This window comes from Myotis nattereri (assembly GCF_964212035.1).
Source record: "Myotis nattereri genome assembly, chromosome: X".
Taxonomy (NCBI): Eukaryota; Metazoa; Chordata; class Mammalia; order Chiroptera; family Vespertilionidae; genus Myotis; species Myotis nattereri.
Window position 1 is genome coordinate 44,348,483 of NC_138078.1, and position 21,823 is coordinate 44,370,305.

General features: G+C 40.3%; 1 protein-coding gene across 1 annotated transcript in view; it reads left to right on the plus strand.

Moving 5' to 3' along the window:
• The window catches only part of ABCB7 (ATP binding cassette subfamily B member 7), a 195,914-nt gene that overhangs the window by 130,049 nt on the left and 44,042 nt on the right, over positions 1 to 21,823 (plus strand). Inside the window, exons 4-11 of the mRNA XM_081080815.1 lie at positions 13,478 to 13,610; positions 14,699 to 14,967; positions 15,804 to 15,892; positions 15,985 to 16,072; positions 17,671 to 17,845; positions 19,122 to 19,279; positions 19,853 to 20,016; positions 20,175 to 20,304. Coding sequence (XP_080936941.1) covers positions 13,478 to 13,610; positions 14,699 to 14,967; positions 15,804 to 15,892; positions 15,985 to 16,072; positions 17,671 to 17,845; positions 19,122 to 19,279; positions 19,853 to 20,016; positions 20,175 to 20,304 — 1,206 coding nt within the window. The remainder of the gene's footprint in view (positions 1 to 13,477; positions 13,611 to 14,698; positions 14,968 to 15,803; positions 15,893 to 15,984; positions 16,073 to 17,670; positions 17,846 to 19,121; positions 19,280 to 19,852; positions 20,017 to 20,174; positions 20,305 to 21,823) is intronic.

Consider the following 21,823-nt stretch of genomic DNA (forward strand, 5'->3'; position numbering starts at 1 on the left):
ACCTCTAGGAGTTCCTCAATGCCATCATCCACAGACTAGGTTAAAGTTTATCATCTCTATCACAGCCTTGTTGATTTTGGAGTCTTTGCTCTATTGTGTTATGATGTCCCTAGGCAGTAGGAGTTTTTCAGTTCAATTATAATGTTACAGCACCATTGTCATATGTGCTATCCATCGTTGACTGAAATGTTATGCAACGCATTACTAATTGATTTTCAAATGTTAAACCGGCCATGCATGCCTAAAATGAAATCCACTTAGTCATGTTGTGTAATTATTTTTATGCATTATTAGATTTGATTTGGTGAGAATTTAAAAACTTATTTCATGAGAGATAGAGATTAATAGTTTTCCTGTCGTGTAATGTCTTTGTCTCATTTTGGTATTAGTGTGATGCTGGCCTCATAGAATGAGTTAAAAAATGTTCCCATTATCTCTGTTTTTCTGGAAGAGATGAATGGTTTTTACAAATTAACTAAGTGCTTTGGCCAGTATTGTTCTTGTTTTGCCTTGCTAATCAAATCTACCTTTACTGCTTTTGTCCTTTATGTTTTCTCTTCTGATCCTTTTGGGACAGTAGAGATAGGTAAAAAAAAACAAACTCTTTATTCCTTTACATATCTGTTAGGTCCTTTTTGGCAGCAGTAGTTACATATCCCTTAATTGTCAGAGGCTACTGTAACAGAAATTAATGTTTTTTTCAGGTGTACAATTTTTTTAATCTTTATTGTTGAGATTATTACAGATGTCCCTGCTTCCCCCCCCCCCCGCCCCCCACTGTCCCTCTCCACCTGGTTCTTGCCCAACCCTGGCCTTCGCCACCCTAATGTCTCTGTCCATAGAGAATGCATATATGCATATAAGATTTTTGTTTAATCTCTTCCCACCCCCTTCCCTCTGAGACTCATTAATCTGTTCTATTTCCATGCCTCCAATTCTATTTTATTAACCAGTTTATTCTGTTATTAGATTTCTTATTTGTTTATTTTTATTTTTAGGTTCAATTGTTGATAGGTATGTATTTGTTGCCATTTTCTTGTTCATATTTTTTATCTTTTTCTTTTTCTTCTTCCTGTTCTTAAAGAATACACTTCACCATTTCATACAATACTGGTTTGGTGCTGATGAACTCCTTTAACTTTTTCTGGTCTGTGAAGCTCTTTATCTGATCTTCAATTCTAAATGATAGCTTTGCTGGGTAGAATAATCTTGGTTGTAGGTCCTTGCTATTCATCACTTTAAATATTTTTTGCCACTCCCTTCCCGCCTGCATAGTTTCTGTTGAGAAATCAGTTGGCAGTCATATGAGCATTCCTTTGTAGGTCACTAACTGCTTTTCTTTTGCTGCTTTATAAGATTCTCTCTTTGTCTTTAACCCTTGGCATTTTAATTATGATGTGTCTTTGTGTGGTCCTCTTTGGGTTCCTCTTGTTTGGGACCCTATGTGCTTCCTGGACACGTAAGTCTATTTCACCAGGTAGGGGAAGTTTTCTGTCATTATTTCTTCAAATAGGTTTTCAATAACTTGCTCTCTCTCTTCTTCTGGCAGCATCATAATTCGGAGGTTGGTATGCTTGAAGTTGTTCCAGAGGCTCCTTACACTATCTTCATCTTTTTGGATTCTATTTTTGTTTTGCTCTTCTGGTTGGGTGTTTTTTGCTTCCTCAGAATCCTCTACTGTTGTATCCGTGTATATCAGTGGTTCTCAACCTTCCTAATGCTGTGACCCTTTAATACAGTTCCTCATGTTGTGGTGACCCCCAACCATAAAATTATTTTCGTTGCTACTTCGTAACTGTAATTTTGCTACTATTATGAACCGTAATGTAAATATCTGATATGCAGGATGTATTTTCATTGTTATAAATTGAACATAATTAAAGCATAGTGATTAATCACAAAAACAATATGTAATTATATATGTGTTTTCCGATGGTCTTAGGCAACCCCTGTGAAAGGGTCCTTCGACCCCCAAAGGGGTCGCGATCCACAGGTTGAGAACCACTGCTGTATATTATTCTTTATTTCAGTCAGTGTATGCTTAATTTCTGACTGGTCCTTTTCCATTTTTTGGAGGTTTCTAGAAGATTCTTGAGTAACCTTATAACCATGGTTTTGAATTCTATATCCAGTAGTTTGCTTTCATCCATTTCTTTCATTTGTGACATGTTTCTTTGTTTCCACATTTAGGCTGCTTCCCTGTGTTTGTATTGGGTAGAGCTGTTATGTCCCCTTGAGTTGGTAGAGTGGCCTTGTGAAGTAGGTGTTCTATAGGGCTCAGTGGCTGAGCCTCCCCAGTCACCTGAAGTGGGAGCTCTAGGTGTACCCCTTTGTGGGATGTGAGCACAGTCTTATTGTAGTTGAGACTTGATTGCTGTTGGTGTTAATTGGAGGAATTGACCTACAGGCCAATTGGCTGTGAGGACCAACTGCAACTACAGTGGGAGAGCTGCTGTGCAGGAGACACCCCTATGGAGCAGTACTTGCTTCAGTGGGCCCTTGATGCTCACTGAATATGCCCCTTGAGTGTGTCGCTTATGGATGTGTAGAATTGTAACCTGGTATGGTCTGACACTGACCACTGGGTACACTGGCTCTTGGTTCTCCAGGGAGGTGCAACTGGGGCCTCCAAGCAGGAGCTACAGAGAGATCTGCAGACTCCTCCCATTTGTATCAGGTTTGGAAGTGCCCAGGTGAGGACCAGCTTGAAGCAAGGCATGCTGGTGCTGGTGCCGGGTCTTGGGGCTTTTATCGATAGGTTTGGGTCTTCTAGAACCAGCTGCAGCTTGCTGGATATATTTTACCCTGAGCAAGGACAGGCCATTCATATGCCAAACCCTCTGTACACAGCTTGGTTGGCATTGTAAATTGGATGAGTCGGGGTCTTAGGGAATCACCAGGGTGGAACAAACAGAAATGGCTGCCAGTCAGCCCTGCAATCCAGGCGGTCCCAGTATAGGAACAATGATCCCTGTGAGTACCTCCGTCTGGAAGAAAGCTGCCCCTGAGTTCCTGCCCCATGCCAGACAATTCAGTTCCTCTTCATATGTGTCTGTGTTCCCCATAGCCTCTCCCTGGCACTGGAGCTCAGAGGAAGCAGGCCCTTGTAAGTTCATTTCATTGTGTTGACCTTTTAAGAGGAACAGTTGGGTCTCCAGCAGCCTCTGTGTCACTGAGCCCCAATCTGCACTGGTTTTTACATCGCATAATTCTTACTGCCTATGGGGACTTCTTTTCCCAGCTCTGGGACCCTTGGCTGGGTGTCCGGTGTGGGGCTGGGACCCTTTCTCCTCTGTGTGGCTTCCACAGAGACGATCCCCCTCCCAATTAAAAAAGTGGCACATGTGGATGCCGTACCAGGCCGTTCCGTGCCTCCACACCTCCTACCAGTCTCAGTGTGCTTTCTTCACTTCTTTAGTTGTAGGACTTCCTTTCAGTCTGCTTTCCAGCAGTTTTTAGTGATGGTTGTTCTGTATTTTAGTTGTAATTTTGATGTAGTTTTGGGAGGCAGCGAGTACAGGTGTTTATCTACGCCACCATCTTTCTCAATCCAGATTAATTGTTGAGGAATTTAGCTATTAGAAGATCTGGAAAAATTGAATCTCTCACATGAAATAGATAATTCTTTAATGACTAGGAAGAGAAAATTCATTTAATCCTGGAAAGAGACCCTCAGTAAACTGATCATATTGACCATCACTTTTTTGTATCATATAGATACTGCATACCTTTTGCTGTCCTTTAGATAATTTTACATTTTCCTTAATGCCTTTCTTCAATCAGTGTCCCATTTTGTGTTAAAATTAAATGAATTTAGTTTTTATATGGTATACCAGTCCCTTAAACTTCCAGAGGTTTGTAGATTATATATGTGGTTTAACCTTTTGATCTAGGAAAGAAAAATGTTTTGTGATAAGAAGTCCCTTTATTTCTCTTGTGTATAAATTAATGGGTACATTGTAGTTATAGCTGAAATATACTTTTTTGTCACATGATTATAATCTAGTAAAAATAGCCAGTTTCTCAACATTTAGAAAGCAACAGGGGGAGGAGAGTTCATATTGAGTCCATTTTGATTGAAATACTCTATCTTCTGACCTCACTTTTAGCCTTCTCCAGCCTATAGAGAGCCAGGTTTGCTGTGATCTGAGACATTGGCTTTATATTGTGAAATTTATTTTTAATAAACGTGCTGTAAAATGAACTATTTTTGGTACATAGTTCTATGATTTTTAACACATGTATATATTTATGTAAGTACTAGGGGCCCAGTGCATGAATTTGTGCACCTTAAAGAAACTGTGGGCTGTGAGCCTACATTTGGCACAGCGGCGGGTCTTGGGCTATTCTCCTCACCCCTGCCTGGCCCCTCCCCCTACAGCCCCCAGTCCCCTGTATGCTGGCAGCCCCGCTCCTGCTGCCGCCGCTCCCACGCACTGACAGCACCAGCCCTGCTCGCACCCGCTGAAGGCGCAGAGCAGTTGGGGCTGGTGCCAGCAGCAGGTGCAACTGGGGCCGGCACTGTCAGTGAGTGCAAGCGGCAGCTGCTGCCCCAATCACCCCTCAGGAGCAGGGGGAAGTGGAGAAGCCCTCAGGGACAATTGGGTCGGCAGCCGCTGCTCGTACTCACTGATGGTGCCAAACGATCAGGGCCGACTCCAGGCACCGGCAGTGGGTGCGAGCAGGGCTGGCGCCTGCAGCAGGTATAAGCACTGATCACGACAGTGGTGTGCAGGAGCAAAGAATTTTCAGTAACCACCAGAGGCTCACACCGGTGACAGCGACCGGCGCCCCGCCTTGGTCTGGCACCCCCACTCACCTGCTCCACCATCCTGCCACAGCTGATGCCCACCATGTTCCACGCTCTGCCGCCTGCTGCTGACACCTTCCATGTTCGCATGTCTCTGGTGGTCAGCGCACGTCATAGCAACTGGTTCGGTTTTTCCACCATTCGGTCTATTTCCATATTAGCCTTTTATTATATAGGTTTACCACTGTCAGGATATGGAAATGTGCCATTACCTCAAATGTGTACTTTGTGTAACCCATTTGTAGACATACACTCTCTAGACCCTTAGCTGCTGGATGCCATTAATTTATCTTCTATCACTATAGTTTTGTCATTTTGAGAATACCATATAAATCAGCGGTCACCAACCTTTCGGACCTCACCACCAGTGGTCCACGGACCACCGGTTGGCGACTGCTGATATAAATAGACTCATATAGTATGTTTGCCTTTTGATCTGGCTTCTGTCACTTAACATACTGTTTTTGTTGTTCATCCCAGTCATTGAATACTAGAGGCCTGATGCACGAAATTCATGCAAGTGTAGGTCTTTCTTCCCCTGGCTACTGGCATCGGCTTCCTCTGGCACCCGGGACCTGGGCTTCCCTCTGGCTGCCAGCTTCATCAGGGAGGTCGTCCAGTCTAATTAGCATATTGCGCTTTTATTATTATAGATATTAGCAGTTCTTTTTTACTGCCTAGTAGTATTCCATATTATCGATGTACTAGAGTTTGTTTATGCATTCACCCATTGGTGGATATTTGGTTTCTTTCCACCCTTTGGCAATTATAACTAGAGTTGCTATAAACACTCAGGTACACATTTTTTTGAGAACCTGAATTTTAATTTCCCTGTGATAAATACCTAGAAGAGATTTCAGGGTAAATGTATTTTTAACTGTAAGGAACTACTAAACTCTCTTCCAAACTCACTGTTTTTGTCTTCCCACCAGTAATATATGAAAGTTTCAGTTGCTTCACATCTGTGCCAACATTTGGTATTGTCAGGTATATAGTACAGTGGGGCCTTGACTTACGAGTGTCCCGACTAACGAGTTTTTCGAGATACGAGCCGTCTCTCGGCCGATTTTTTGCTTTGAGTTGCGAGCTAAAATTCGGGTTAAGAGCCAGCTTCAGATACCCCACCGCTGGTTGGCGCAGCGAACGTCACAGTGAATGCCACAACATCAGCCCAGCATTACGTGTCTCACTCATTCACAATTGATTTGACATACGAGTTATTTGAGTTACGAGCTCCATCACAGAACGAATTAAACTCGTAAGTCAAGGCCCCACTGTGCTACCTGTGGTTTCAATATGTATTTCCCTAATGTTAATGATGTTGAATATCTTGGTATGTGCTTAGTCGTCATCCATATATTCACTTTGAAGTGTTTGTTCAAGTGTTTTTTCCATGTTTTAGTTGAGCTGTTGTTTTTCCCATTGAATTTTGTGAGTTATTTATGTACAGGTTCCCTCACTATCCCACAGTAGAGCATTCCTATGAAACCTTTTGTAAGTCAAAATGGCATAAAGCGAAGAATATCCTCTGCTGTCCAAAGTTCTCATTATGCCACTTGGTTTTATGAAAGATCTACGTTAGTACGGTAACAGCTTTTTTCATAAAACTGAAAATCCTCTTAGGATTTTTTTCATTTGGTGAAAACAGGTAAAGGGTGTCCCAAAATTCATGCAAGAAGTAATTTTGATAGAAAACACAGGTTTGTAATTAAAAATTGTAAATTTTTTATTGATTCATAAAGTATACCGTATAGGGTTATGTACGGAATAGCATATTGGGTAAATGGCCTCCACGGCACAAAAAACTGGATTATCATGTCACAATAGCGAGCATCATTAACTGTTATTGTCTGAGCAGCCGCATTTTGGTCATGGAAAATTTCAACAAAAGAGTGCGTATGTGCCAGCAAAGCCATGGAGGCCATTTACCCGATATGCTATTCCATACATAACCCTATACTGTATATTTTATGAACCAATAAAAAATTTACAATTTTTAATTATAAACCTGTGTTTTCTATCAAAATTACTTCTTGTGTGAATTTTGGGACATGCTTTACTAATATAGGTCTTTCATAAAGCAAGGTGGCATAACACATTCAGAAAGTGGAGGATACCTGTCTTTATTTCATCCAAGTATATAGCTTTTTTAAATTCCCTTCATAGTGTCTTATAGAACAAAAGTTTTTAATTTTGATAGGTTGCAGTTTATCATTTTTTTTTATTTTATGGATTATGCTTTGATTGTTTTGTCTGAGAACTGTTTCCCTAACTGAAGGCCATTAAGATCTGTGTTTTCTTCTAAAAGTTCTATTTTTACCTTTTACATTTAGTTCTGTGATTCATTTTAAGTTAATTCTTGTATCCAGTTTATATGAAGGTTCATTGTTTTTTCCAGTTGTTTCTATCCTCTTTCCTATTAAATTTCCTTTGTTACTTATTGCTGCTATAACAACTTATCACAAACTTAATAGTTTAAAACAACACAAATTTATTATTTTACATCTCTGAAGGTCATAAGTACAAAATTAGGTTTCACTGGATCAAAATAATGGCATTTGGCAGGACTGTGCTCTCTCCAGAGGCTCTTGGGACAGATCTGTTTCTTTGCCTTCTCCAGCTCCCAGAGATCACCTGCATTCCTTGACTTGTGGCCCCTTCCTCCATCTTCCAGCCAGAAGCATCTTATTCAGTCTTTCCTTTGTCCTCTCCATTATGCCATGAAGCCCATCCATTCAGGTTTCTTTTTAAATTTCAGTTTCTAAGTTTTTATTTGTATTTTGTTTATGTTCTTTATTTGCTGAGACATTCTATTTTTTGTTGTTTCAAGCATGCTCATAAATGATCCTTGAAGCACTTTTATAGTGGCTACTCTGAAATCCTTGTGAGATAGTTCTGATATTTGTGTTCGTTTATTGTTTTCTCATTCAAGTTGATATCTTAGTAGTCTTTGGTGTGATGAATGATTTTTTTATTGAAACCTGTTTATTTTGGGTACTGTTATGAGACTATGGATTTTATTTAAAGCTGTTTAGCAAGCCTCCTGTGACAGTATTCCAAATAGGAATGGGCTGCTGCCCTATTACTGCAGGTGGAGATGAAAGTCCAGGTTCTCACCTCAGCCTCCATTCATTCATAGGGAAAGGGACTGCTTATGACTGCTAGGTGGAGTAGGAGTTCAGGTTCTTCATATAGGATGAAAGACAAGCTATATAGTGGTCTATGTCGAGAATATACATAAAGAACTCTTGAAACTCAACAGTAAAAAAAACACACAAAACAGTCCAGTTATAAAATATGAACAAATATATCACCAAAGAGGATAAATGATGGCAAATAAACACGTGAAAAGATATTCAACTTCTTTGCCATTAGGGAAACACAAATTAAAACTACAATGAGATATAATTCTATACCTATTAAAATGTTTTCAAATTTTTAAAAAGTGATGATACCAAATGTTGATGAGGATGTAGATGAACTGCATCATTCATACTTTACTGTAGGAATATGAAATGGTACAGCCACTCTGAAACAGTATGGCATTTTCTTAAAAAGTCAATGTAGACTTACCATACTACTTAGCAGTTTTACTCTTGAGCATTTATCCTAAAGATATGAAAACTTATGACCACATGTATGAAAATATTCATAACACCACTATTTGTAATAGTGCCAGACTAGAAAAAACCAAAATGTTCTTCAGGGGTGAATTGTTGAAATATGTGGTTATACTAGAGGCCCAGTGCACAAAATTCATGCACTGGGGGGAGGTCTCTCAGCCCATCCTATGCCCTCTCATAGTCCAGGACCCTTCAGGAGATGTCCACCTGCTGGCTTAAGCCCGATCCCCCCAGCAGTCAGACATCCCTCTAACAGTCTGGGGCTCTCACAGTCCAGGACCCCTCACTCCTTACTGCCTGCCTACAGCAGAGGTGGGAAAGGCTCCTGCCATGGCCGCTGTGCTCGCCAGCCGTGAACCCGGCTTCTGGCTGAGTGGCACTCCCCCTGGTGGTCAGTGCTCATCATAGCGACCGGTCGTTCCACTGTTTGGTCAATTTGCATATTAGGGTTTTGTTATATAGGACTAGAGGCCCGGAGCATGAAAATTCATGCACTGGGGGTGGGTCCCTCAGCCCGGCCTGCCCTCTCTCACAGTCCGGGAGCCCTCAGGGGATGTCTCTCTGTGGGAGGCACCAGGCTGATCAGGGGAAGGTGCCACCCCAATCACCCCACTGCTGCTGCCTCTGCCGGTCGTGGCGGCTGTGAAGCCTGAGCCCCGGGCCTCACATCCGCCGGGGCTCATGGCTGCCTGAGTCCTGGGCGTTGCAGCCACCAGGGCTCACGGCTGCCTGAGCCCTGGGCCTCTCAGCCACCAGGGTTCACGACTGCCTAGGCCCATACCTGTGTGAGCCCATAGCTGCCTGAACCCTGGGCCTTGTGGCCGCCGGGGCTCACAGCTGCCTGAGCCCATGGCTTCCTGAGCCCACGGCTGCCTGAGCCCTGGGCCTCGCAGCCACCAGGGCTCACGGCTGCCTGAGCCCCAGGCCTCGCAGCCACTGGGGCTTACAGCTGCCGGGGCTTTGTCTGGATGGACGTCTGCCCTTATTAGCATATTACCCTTTTATTAGTATAGACTAGAGGCCCGGTGCACAAAAATTTGTGCACTGGCAGGGGGGGGGGCGGTGTCTTTCAGCCCCACTTGTGCCCTCTCACAGTCTGGGACCCCTAGGGAGATAACGACCTGCTGGCTTAGGCCCACTCTCGGATGGCAGAGGGCAAGCCCAATCCCTAGGTGCCTGCCCCACAGCCCCTGGTCGGGCTCAGAGCAGGGCCAATTGGGGAGTTGGGGCGCTGCCCCCTGTCGTGCACAGAGCAGGGCGGATCGGGAGGTTTCGATGCCACCCTCAGTAACGCTCAGGGTAGGGCCGATTGGGGGGTTGGAGCGCCGCCCCCTGTCACACTCAAGGCAGGGTCAATGGGGAGGTTGCGGCGCCACCCCCTGTCATGCACAGAGCAGGGCCAATCGGGGTTGGGGCGCTGCCCCCTGTCACGCACAGAGCAGGGCGGATCAGGGGGTTGTGGTGCCACCCCTGTCACATACAGAGCTGGCCGATCAGGGGGTTGGGGCGCTGCCCCCTGTCATGCACAGAGCAGGGCCCATCAGGGGGGTTGGGGCTCCGCACCCTGTCACACACAGAGCAGGGCCCATCAGGGGGGGTTGGGGCTCCGTACCCTGTCACATACAGAGCAGGGCCGATCAGGGGGTTGGGGAGCTCCTCCCGTCACGCTGCTCCAGGGCCAGGAGGCCTCGTGGCTCCACTGATCCCGGTGCTGGGAGGCATATTACCCTTTTACTATATAGGATAGAGGCCTGGTGCACGGGTGGGGGCCGGCTGGTTTGCCCTGAAGGGTGTCCTGGATCAGGGTGGCGGTCCCGCTTGGGTGCCTGGCCAGCCTGGATGAGGCGATGATGGCTGTTTGCATCTGGTCACACCCCCTTCAGGGTGGGGGTCCCCACTGGGGTGCCTGGCCAGTTTGGGTGAGGGGCTGAGGGCCGTTTTCTGGCTGGCGGGTGACTGAAGCTCCCAACCACTCCTTTTTTCCTTTTATTCTTGAATTTATGGCTGTCACTGGAGCTGAGAGCCGGCTTTAGCTGTGAGACCTCTCTGCTGAAAGCAGGTTTCTGGCTTTGTTTACTTTCTGTATTTGAAACTTTGTTGCGACTCCAGCTCTGAGATCCCGGCTGACTGAAAACAGGTTTCTGGGGTTTTGTTTAGCTTCTATATTTGTAACAGTGTTTCTTAGCAGCTCAGAGCCCAGCAGCGGCAGGTGGGGAACGTTGGAGTCCTCCGTCACTGAAGCAAGCAAGCCTCCTGTTTGTGTCAGTAGCCTGGCTGCCAGCCGCCATCTTGGTTGGCAGTTAATTTGCATATCGCCCTGATTAGCCAATGGGAAGGGTAGCGGATGTACGGCTAATTACCATGTTTCTCTTTTATTAGATAGGATGATAAGTTCTTGATACATCCATCCTCTTTAGTGAACCTCAAGGATATTATGCTGAGTGAAAAGCCAGTCTCAAAAGTTTACATACTATTATGATTTCATGTATATAATATTCTCAAAATCACTGAACTATAGAGATTATGAACAGATTGGTGATTCCCAGAAGACAGGGACTGGATTGAGGCAAGGTGAAATGGGAGTGAATATAAAAGAGGTAATACAAGGGAGTTCTTTTGTGGTAATGGGATAATTCTGCATCTTGATTGTGTACATAGATCTAAACCTGAGATAACATTGCATAGAACCATATACATGATTCAAACCACACACACATACATGAATACACATTTTAAAATGGGAAAACTGAGTTCTATAGTCTAGTTAACAGCACAACATAGTAAGGCTGTGAGTTATGAGAATTATCTGCTAGCTGTAATTAACACTTTATTTCTCACTCAAGTATATTGAAATGCAAATGAGGGGATGTGGCTATATTATATGGAAAACCTGAATCTGCTCAAATTTATCCAAATTACTTATACCATATTTTACAACTATAGCTGTTTGAGAGCATCCATTTTAGGGTACAAAAGTAGTAAAATATGGTTTCTACCTTATATGCTGCTAATATGGCTATGGTATAATAGAATTTCAAGTCAGTCCTGGATTTTAATCCCAGTTCTGCTGCTTACCAGATCTGCATTTTCTCAATTGTAGGCATAATACCCATTTCATAGAATTGTTTTCATTCAACTATTTGTGAAAGGTGCCTAACACCATATCCAACTCACATAGCTGTTGTTCACAAAATGTTTTGTGTGGGGTTTTCTTTTGCTACAAAAAGTCATTGAGGTTGAGATGGTAGTATATTCATGCACCTATAGACAAAGTGAATGATAAATATATACTAAAAATGATAAATATTGAGGTATAATCTACAAAAAAGAGGAGTTGGAAAATGGTAAGTGCCAAGTAGGCTGTGATTGTCAGAGAAGGCATTATGATAGGAATGGGATTCCAAGTAGGTTTTGAAGAATGGAGAGGTCTGGAGAGGTAAATCAGGTGGGAGACCATTATAAGCAAAAGCAAGAGCCTGAGGTTATATGGTTATATGGAAATCACAATTGAGAAGTAACCTGCTATCCCATTAGATTATATTTTGGAAGTTAGAAATCTTGAAAGCTTTAAGCAATTGATCCCATAGTGTTACATTCTTAAAAGGACCCCAATATCTGCTGTGTATTTTAATGATATTGCTTGGTTGCTAAGACACTTGTGTACCTTAGTTTGCAATTTTGATTTACATAGCTCCTGACAGTTGTAGGTAAATTCAGGCTTCTTGATAAAAAATTCTGTATGTTTAACAAAAATGAAAGACATAATAATAAAATATTAACAAGATCTGGGTTTTCATTGTTTTCGTCAACCCTTATACAATTGTTTTCACATGTTATTAATGTATATGAATTTAATTTCTTCAAATAAAACTTAGGCAGTTTAATAAACTTCATGTTTCTAAATGAAGGTTGTTGTTTTTGATACTATAACTTTGCATAGAAATGTGAGTGGTTGAATGTTTGCCCTTAATATATGAAAACATTATATTCCTAATTTTCATATATTGTGGGATATTCTTGTGGAGAAATAGGTTAGTTTTGAAAGTTAGTTTGTTATTTAGTGGTTTTATTTTGTATGTGTTGGAGCAAAGGAATCTTTATGGGGCAAGTAGGTCTATCACTGTTATTTGGTCTTCCAATGGTGAATCAGCCACACATGATAGTAATTTATTTGCTTTTGAGATCCTCTTTGCTATATAATTTCAGTTTTACCATTATTTTGGGGAATGAATAATTTTATATGCATGTATTAAATACCCTTTGTATACGAAGCATTGTGTTCAACATTGGTAGGGCAGAAAGAGAAATATGATACAGACCATCAAGGATGTAGTAGGAAAGAAAAATATATACACAAATAACTATAAGGCAATTTGCCACAAGTGCCATGAGCTCTGTAGGATATCAGATAATGTAGAGATCTTTTTTTAGTGAATGATCAGGGATGATTTTATGATCAGGCAGGAGCAATTGACTAATGCACATAGGTTATAAATTAACGTTAACATGGCGGTCAGTGTGAGGTAGAAATCCTGAAATGACAGCTCTTCTAATGCCAAAGATTTTATCTTTATAAACTGGGAAAATCATTCCAATACTTGAAATGGTTGATATGGTTAATTTAAGGTAAATATTTATACTTTTATAAATAAACTAGAGGCCCAGTGCACGACATTCGTGCGGGGGGGCGGGGGGGCGCATTCTTCAGCCCAGCCTGTGCTCTCTCATAATCCCAGACCCCCTTGGGGGATGTCTGCCTGCCATGGGGAGCAGGTTTAAGCTGGCAGGTAGACATCCCCCGAGAGGTCCTTAGCTCTGCCACGGAGGCGGGAGAGTCTCCCACCACCACCTCTGCACTTGCCAGCCGTGAGCCCGGCTTCTGGCTGAGCCCACAAAAGGAGCACCTGTATTGAGTGTCTGCCCCCTGGTGGTCAGTGCACATCATAGCAACTGGTCTTTCCGCCATTTGGTTGATTTGCATCTTAGCCTTTTATTATATAGGATATTTTCATATGATGGGTAATTGCTGCTTTTATGTTTTTAGGCCATGAATATTGTGGTTCCTTTCATGTTTAAATATGCTGTAGACAACCTCAACCAGATGTCAGGAAACATGCTGAACCTGAGTGATGCACCAAATACAGTTGCAACCATGGCAACGGCAGTTCTGATTGGCTGTATGTATGATTCTTTGATCTGTCTACAGGTGTTGACTTTCTTCAAGAGGGTTTCGTCATGTTTGAGCAGATGACCTTTTCACTACAAACACAATTTAGCATTTTTTATATGTATTGTTTTATGTGAGATTTTTTTGATATGTGGTTTTAAAAATTCTTTGTATCATATATTTTCCAAAACTTCTGTTAATAATAGTCTCATTCTCCAAGTTCTAGAAAACAGTAATATGAAATGAGACATTAAAATTATAGCAACCACTTCTAATAGGCTTCTTGTAATACACCTTTAAAGAGTGAGGCAAGCTAGTTTCTTGATGTTGTTTTTATTAGCAGTTAAAAAGGAAATAGCTAAATAATGATTAATTAATTATTGTGCATTAATGCTTTATTAAATTATATCCAATAGCCATGACACAGAGATTATATAAAGCAGAGAATATGATGCTTTGTGTCCCCATGCATTAGAAAGGACATTTTATGAGACTTAGGAGACTTGAATGGGGCCATGCTTTAGTCCAAGGGTGGGAACCTTTTTTCTGCCAAGGGCCATTTGGATATTTATAAAATCATTTGCAAGCCATACAAAATTATCAGCTTAAATTTAGCCTGCTATATTTGGTCAAACATTTAATTAACTCACCCTTAATGCCTGGGGAGGACCAGACCAAATGATTTTGTGGCCCACAGGGCAAATATTCCCCATCCCTGCTTTAGTCCATGAAGTTGATTTTTCAGTATCTCAATTTCATCAATTGTTATTTGGGGGAATTTAATCAGATCAAAAAACTCAGCAGATACTGTGTATTTATCTACAATAAGGCCATATGGGCTATTGTGTATTAAAAATATCTAGTTGGGAGAAAAATCTTTCAACACCTGAGGCATATAGGGGGAATAACATTGAAAGGAATCCATGGTGGTGGAAAGATTGGTACTCACTAAACTAGATGCTTTTTAGATTTCTTTTAGTGTAAGTATTCAGTGATGAATTCATTCATTATACAAATACTTTCGGGCCTTTATCATTTTTACATTCCTAGGATTCTAATGTTTTTATGCCCCATTTTTTCTTTTGACTGTATTGTTAGATGGTGTATCAAGAGCTGGAGCTGCCTTTTTTAATGAAGTTCGTAATGCAGTATTTGGCAAGGTAGCCCAAAATTCAATACGAAGAATAGCCAAAAATGTCTTTCTCCATCTTCACAACCTGGATCTGGCTTTCCACCTCAGCAGACAGACCGGAGCTTTATCGAAGGCTATCGACAGAGGGACAAGGGGTATCAGTTTTGTTCTGAGTGCTTTAGTATTTAATCTTCTGCCCATTATGTTTGAGGTCACTCTTGTCAGTGGTATTTTGGTAAGTAAAACATTTTTCATAACAAGCTTTTAATTTCTCATTAGTAGCTATTTAATACTTGAAGTTATTGTGGTATTGTGTGTCCATGGTTTGAAAGCACAATACCGTGATGCTAGAGAATTATGCAATATATTAAATTATTTACTACAAGCTTCAAGGGACTGTCCAAAATCTTTATAATGTTATTTTTCTTATTTGATTTCAGAGAGGAAGGGAAAAGGAGAGAGATATAGAAACATCAATGATGAGAGAGAATCATTGATTGGCTGCCTCCTACACACCCCCTACTGGGGATTGAGCCCACAACTCGGGCATGCGCCTTGACTGGGAATCAAACCAGGACCTCCTGGTTCATAGGTCGACACTCAACTCCTGAGCCATACCAGCTGGGCTTACATTGTTATTTTAAAGAGCTGTTTAGTTCTAAACATTGATCAATAATTTAGCTGGTGCTTGCGATTATTGTTAACAGAGATTTTTGTATAGAACTTTAGACTGGTATACTCAAATTATCTGGGTTTCTATTCACCATTCATGACATTTTAGACAATTTAATATTTTTAAATTAAAATGTATATATATTATTCCTCTCATGGATTTTTGCACTATTATTATCAACATTTGACAGTAGCAACAGTGTGGCCGGTGCAGTTTGCCTTTCTCCCCTTGTTACCTAAAGTAGATTTCCTAAGGTATTTTCTTTCTTCCCCAAATAATTATTCATTTATTCACCAACATGTTTTTTAAAATCTTTTGAATAAAATTTGTTATTGTATATTATAAACTATTTGACAAGAACAGTGACTATTTCTCTTTTCTTCTTTTGCCTTCTTCAGTATTACAAATGTGGTGCCCAGTTTGCACTGGTGACTCTTGGGACACTTGGTGCATACACAGCATTCACAGTTGCCATCACCCGGTGGAGGTAAGGTATTCCCCAGAGGCCAGTCAAGATTTGGAAATTAGTTATGATTCTTTAACAAACATTTCATGCCTATGCAAATTTTTGTCTTACAGAACTAGATTTAGAATAGAAATGAACAAAGCTGATAATGATGCAGGTAACGCTGCCATAGATTCGCTGCTGAATTATGAAACTGTGAAGGTACTATGTTTTATTATACTTTTCCTCAGCCTTTAAATTGTGTTAAGATTTGTTTTGCCATTTAATTTAATAGTTACTATAACTTAGAGCTTCAGATTAAGATAGTATCTGTAGGTGTGATAGAATAATAGTACCTTTATTATTTTTCTTTTATTTAGAAATTGTCCTTTATTTCCACATTAATTTTTTTGTGACACCATCAGAAAGTGATATGAGTATGGTTAGCATTTTGATGTAGAATGAACACTAAGCTAATGAATTTAGCATGTAAGTTCTTGGCTCTCTGTCCTTCAGAGTGCCTATCATAGTGCTTTCATTTTGCTTATTTGTTAATTTTTCCATTTAACAATTATTATTGAATTAGAGGTTGGTGCATAAAATTCATGCACGGGGGTGGGGGGGGTCCCTCAGCCCGGCCTGCACCCTCTCCAATCCAGGACACCTTGGGGGATGTCCGACTGCCTCTCACAATCTGAAACTGCTGGCTCCTAACCGCTCACCTGCCTGCTTGCCTGCCTGATCGCCCCTAACCAGATTTGCCTGCCTAACTGATTGCCCCTAACTGTGCCCCTACTGGCCTGATCACCCCTAACTGCTCCCCTGCTGGCCTGATTGCCCCTAACCACCTATGCCTCACCCCACACCTGGGCCCCAGGATTCCCTCCCTCTGGCCAACCATAGGCACCCAGGATCTGGGCCAGCTTCACCTGTGCCAGCCACAGCCGTAGGGGACCATGGGTAGACAGCTTTGCCCGGGACCCCAGGGCAGGCAGCTTGTCCCTCTCCTGTGCCACAGCCTGGCTGGTCTCCATTCCTCTCTCACCAGCTCATTTGTGCCTGGCTGGTCCCCATTCCTCTCTCGCCAGCTCATTTGTGCCTGACTGGTACCCATTCCTCTGTTGCCAGCTCATTTGTGTCTGGCTGATCCCCATTCCTCTCTCCCCAGTGTTGAGTGTCTGAGCCGTTATGGCATGAGGGCGTGATGACCATTTGCATATTAGTTCTTTATTATATAGGATGCCTCTTGTTTGCAAAGCACTAAGTTCTGTGTAAAAAAAGAATGCTTCATATTTAATCCTTACCCTCCCAGAATTTGTTAATCTACTGAGAAAGTTAAAGTAAGTATGCCAATGACTGTACAAGAGGCATATTGCAGTGGGGACAATGACAACTGTCAACTTAAAGTTCCAGGAGATATGGGGAAGGTTTGTGAATGAAGTACCCTTGATGGCTTTTTTTAAGATATGGGTATGTCCGACCAGCGTGGCTCAGTGTTTGAGGGTTGACCTATGAACCAGGAGGTCTCTGTTCGATTCCCAGTCAGGGCACATGCCTGGGTTGCGGGCTGGATCCCCAGTGTGGGGCATGCAGGAGGTAGCCAATCAATGATTCTCTCTCATCAATGTTTCCATCCCTTTCTCCCCTTTTCAGCTCTCTGAAATCAATAAAAATATATTTAAAAATAAATAAATAAAATGGAGTGGGTACTACAAAATTTTTCTGTACATGAAAGTCTGATAAAAAAGATAATAATTACTTTAAGAGAATAAATTCTAATATACGTGTTTGTAGTTACTATTTTTATATATTTTTTGTAGTATTTTAATAATGAAAACTATGAAGCACAAAGATATGATGGATTTTTGAAGACATATGAGACTGCGTCATTGAAAAGTACCTCTACTCTGGCTATGCTGAACTTTGGTCAAAGTGCTATTTTCAGTGTTGGTTTAACAGCTATAATGGTGCTTGCCAGTCAGGGAATTGTGGCAGGTAATGGATCTATGGTTTTAACATTCATGTATGTTTTACTTAACCTTTATAAATAAAGATTAATGAAATTAATGTGTGTAGTCTTCATTATAAAGCATATTCAATAATGTGCTTTAACATCCTTGGAATACTTTCCTTTGTGTATCAGAATGTGTTTTCTTGATTGTATAGTAATCTTTTTTTCCTTTATTTGGAATTTTAGCACTGACTCTCTCATTGGTTGGAATTACTGTTTATATATTTTTCGGGCCTACAATCTGATTGTTTGAGGAGTAACTTTTTTAGCATCTAAAGTTTCTAATTTCTCTTATTAAACTGAAAATCAATGTAACTAGTCTTTAGTCCAAAGGACTAAAACTCAAGCAATCTTTTCTTTAGAATTACTAGTAACCTTTTAACCTTTCTAATAGTTTTTCATTTGAAAAACATTTTAAAAATTAATAATGTCTATACCTCATTTTTGTTACCTGCCCACTCAAGTTAGGATTCATTTATTCATTGTGACCTTAATACATGGTTTTTCATTTTCAGTCATAACATGCATTTGCTCTAATTTTTTAATATATACTCTTGTTTAAATTTCTTTTTTATATTACAAAGAAACTAGCTTAAGTAGAGATTTTCAGCCTTTGGTTTTTATCCTCACTTAAGCCATACTTTTGTGTGTATAATGTATAGTGTATGGGTTGACTTTTCCTATTCTATTTAGCATATATCAAGTGCCCTGTCTTCCTAAATTATGGACTAAAGCAGTGGTTCTCAACCTTCCTAATGCCGCGACCCTTTAATATCGTTCCTCATGTTGTGGTGACCCCCAATCATAAAGTTATTTTTGTTGCCACTTCATAACTATAATTTTGCTACTGTTATGAATTGTAATGTAAATATCTGATATGCTATTTTTGTTTTCCGATGGTCGTGACCCACAGGTTGAGAACCACTGGACTAAAGGGCAAAGGGGGTCAAATATATGGTGATGGAAGAAGATTTGACTTTGGGCATTGGGCATACAGAGCAATATATAATATATAGATGGTATATCATAGAAATGTACACTTGAAACCTATATATTTTATTAACTAATGTCACCCCAATAAATTTAATTTAAAAAATGCTTTGAAATTTTAGTAGGCCTAAGAGTTGCTGATTTTGTACATTTTTTATTTTGCACATTTTGAACTGTATTGCAGAGTAATAGACTTTCTCTACTTTAAATTGGAACAGTTCATAACATCTAAAATACCTTTTTTTCTTCTTCTGTTAATTGCATATTAAGGTACCCTTACCGTTGGAGATCTAGTAATGGTGAATGGACTGCTTTTTCAGCTTTCATTACCCTTGAACTTTCTGGGAACTGTATATAGAGAAACTAGACAAGCACTCATAGATATGAATACCTTGTTTACATTACTCAAGGTAGACTCCCGAATTAAAGTAAGTAATTTATTTAGTACCTTTCAAAAAGCATGTGAGCTTTGTCACTTTAATAGAATTATTCTAGGGGAATATTCTTGCATGACCATGGTAGGAAACCAATTTCATTTTTGCAGAAATTGAGATTATCATGTCTATTAGGAAATCGTTACGGTTTTTACTTCTATCTTTAGAAACCTTACAGTATTAACAAAGAATATTATGTCTAGAAGCTAAATATTGTTAACTGGAATTATTTGTACTTACACTTGATTTATTTTTGATAATAATGATTATACGATGTGCAATTGCCTCTTCTTACTTCCTCTACTTCCTTACTCCCCTGTCCAGTATCCCTTTACCTCCCTCCCAAAATACTGAAAAATTAAAGCATCCAGGATTTTTTACCTTAGCAGTGAAAAGCAAGTCTTTAAAAGCATGCTTGGAAGTGGTCTAACTGTACTTATAAACTTCCTTCTTCCCATTATTTTCCTTTTTATCTCCGTGAACTAGAAAATCATCTGCATAGTTGTGCTCTAGGAAGTATTAAAGTGGCTGTTTTTGTGTTTTTTGTTTTTTTCTCTTCTCTGCTAGGACAAAGCGATGGCATCTCCCCTTCAGATCACACCACAGACAGCTACGGTGGCCTTTGATAATGTGCATTTTGAATACATTGAGGGGCAGAAAGTTCTTAGTGGAATATCTTTTGAAGTCCCTGCAGGAAAGAAAGTGGCCATTGTAGGAGGTAGTGGGTCAGGGTGGGTAATTTAGTTATTTATAAAATTCTACATCATTGATTAATGATTCTCAATATAATATTTTTTCTTTATCAAGATAGAGTGAATACTGTTGTTTAAAACAGGGGTTTCCTAATGTCATTAGGAGCTAAATAACCTTTCCTTATCTCCAATTTCAGGAAAAGCACAATAGTGAGGCTGTTGTTTCGCTTCTATGAGCCTCAAAAGGGTAACATTTACCTTGCTGGTCAAAATATACAAGATGTGAGTCTGGAGAGCCTTCGGAGAGCAGTGGGAGTAGTGCCTCAGGTATTTAAATGAAAGAAGAAAACTACTTGGGGTGGAGATTTATTGGGTTGGTGGCTCTTTTACCAGAATAATTTGTATCCAAGGAGTCAATATGTTCTAATTAGGAAACATTAAGCCCTGTAGGTCAAATTCTGTTACCAAAAAGACTGAAAAAAAGTGAATGGAAAGTCTACACGAAGGAACGATTTTTTTTAAGCCTTAGAAAGACAGAGTAATATAGAGGAAAAAGGCAACACTGGTATCAAACAGAACCTGATTCTAACTCCAGCTCTAACCCTTATAAATTCTGTGGTTTTGGCCTCAGTTTCCTCATCTATAAAACAAGGATACTATTTCTCTTATAGGATAGAATTATTATAGATTAGAGATAATATGTGTAAAGCACCAAGACAATGTTCATTATACAATTGTTCAGGAAGTGAAAATTATTATTGTAATTTTGAACAGTTTTAGATATAGTAAATTTATAAAAATTACAAAGCAGTTTGGCTGCCAACTTCAAGTTTGTATGCCTTGTTCACCACTGTCCCTTCAGTACCAAGCACAGTTCCTGACCCATAGTAAGCATTTAACAAGTATTTGCTGAATGACTTTGGGGTGGAGGGGTGGAGGAGTAAAGTAAAGCCAGAGTAAGAGTGTAGAAGACAAGAAGGAGATAGCTTTTATAGGATGTGAGTTTTTCTTATGCTGAAAGCCAATAGAGAGACCTGGGAATAAGTTGCAGCCTAGAATCAGAATCAGATTCCCTGGGAGAAATGTAGAAAAGGGATCAGACAGGTATGTGTAACTTGTAAAAGGTCCCCAAGTGATCTGATGCATTCCATTCTGCTTTGTCCTCCCTTTCACTGAGAATCCCAAATGTTAGGGTACATGAATTACCTAGGGAGATTATTGAAATACCAGCTCGCTCTCTCACACACCTTGGTTCTCATTTAGGATTGCAATATGGGGCTGAGAAACCCATATTTTTTAATATGTCACCTAGGTGATTCTGTTACAGATATTCATAGACTATATGTTGGAAAACACTGACTTAAACTGTATATAAAGTAAACTGAATTATGAGCTGTGCCTACTTAGGGCTCATTGTCCTCATCCATATAACTATGTATAACTAGATTCCAGCCATTCTCTTGAAAAATAAAACATTTTATTCATTAAGGATTAATATATGTGGTCAATAAAGGAAAGAGGAGATGTTCATCCTCATTGGAGGCCTTAGCAATATAAATTAAATCAAGCATGGAATGCCATTTTTTACTTACCAGATTGTCAAGGATTTTAAAATTTATGGCATCCAGTTTGGTCAGGGCTATGAATTAAATGGCCAGTCTCTTGTATTGCTGGTGTAAGTATACAGCTTTCCTGATGAGCAAATTGGCAATATATATCAAGAGCCTGAAATATACTCACACACTTTATTCCAATAATTCTGCCCCTAGGAAGTTTTAGTAAGGAAATTAATAGATGTGAACAGATTTTTATATGCAAAGATACTCATTACAGCAGTATTTATAAT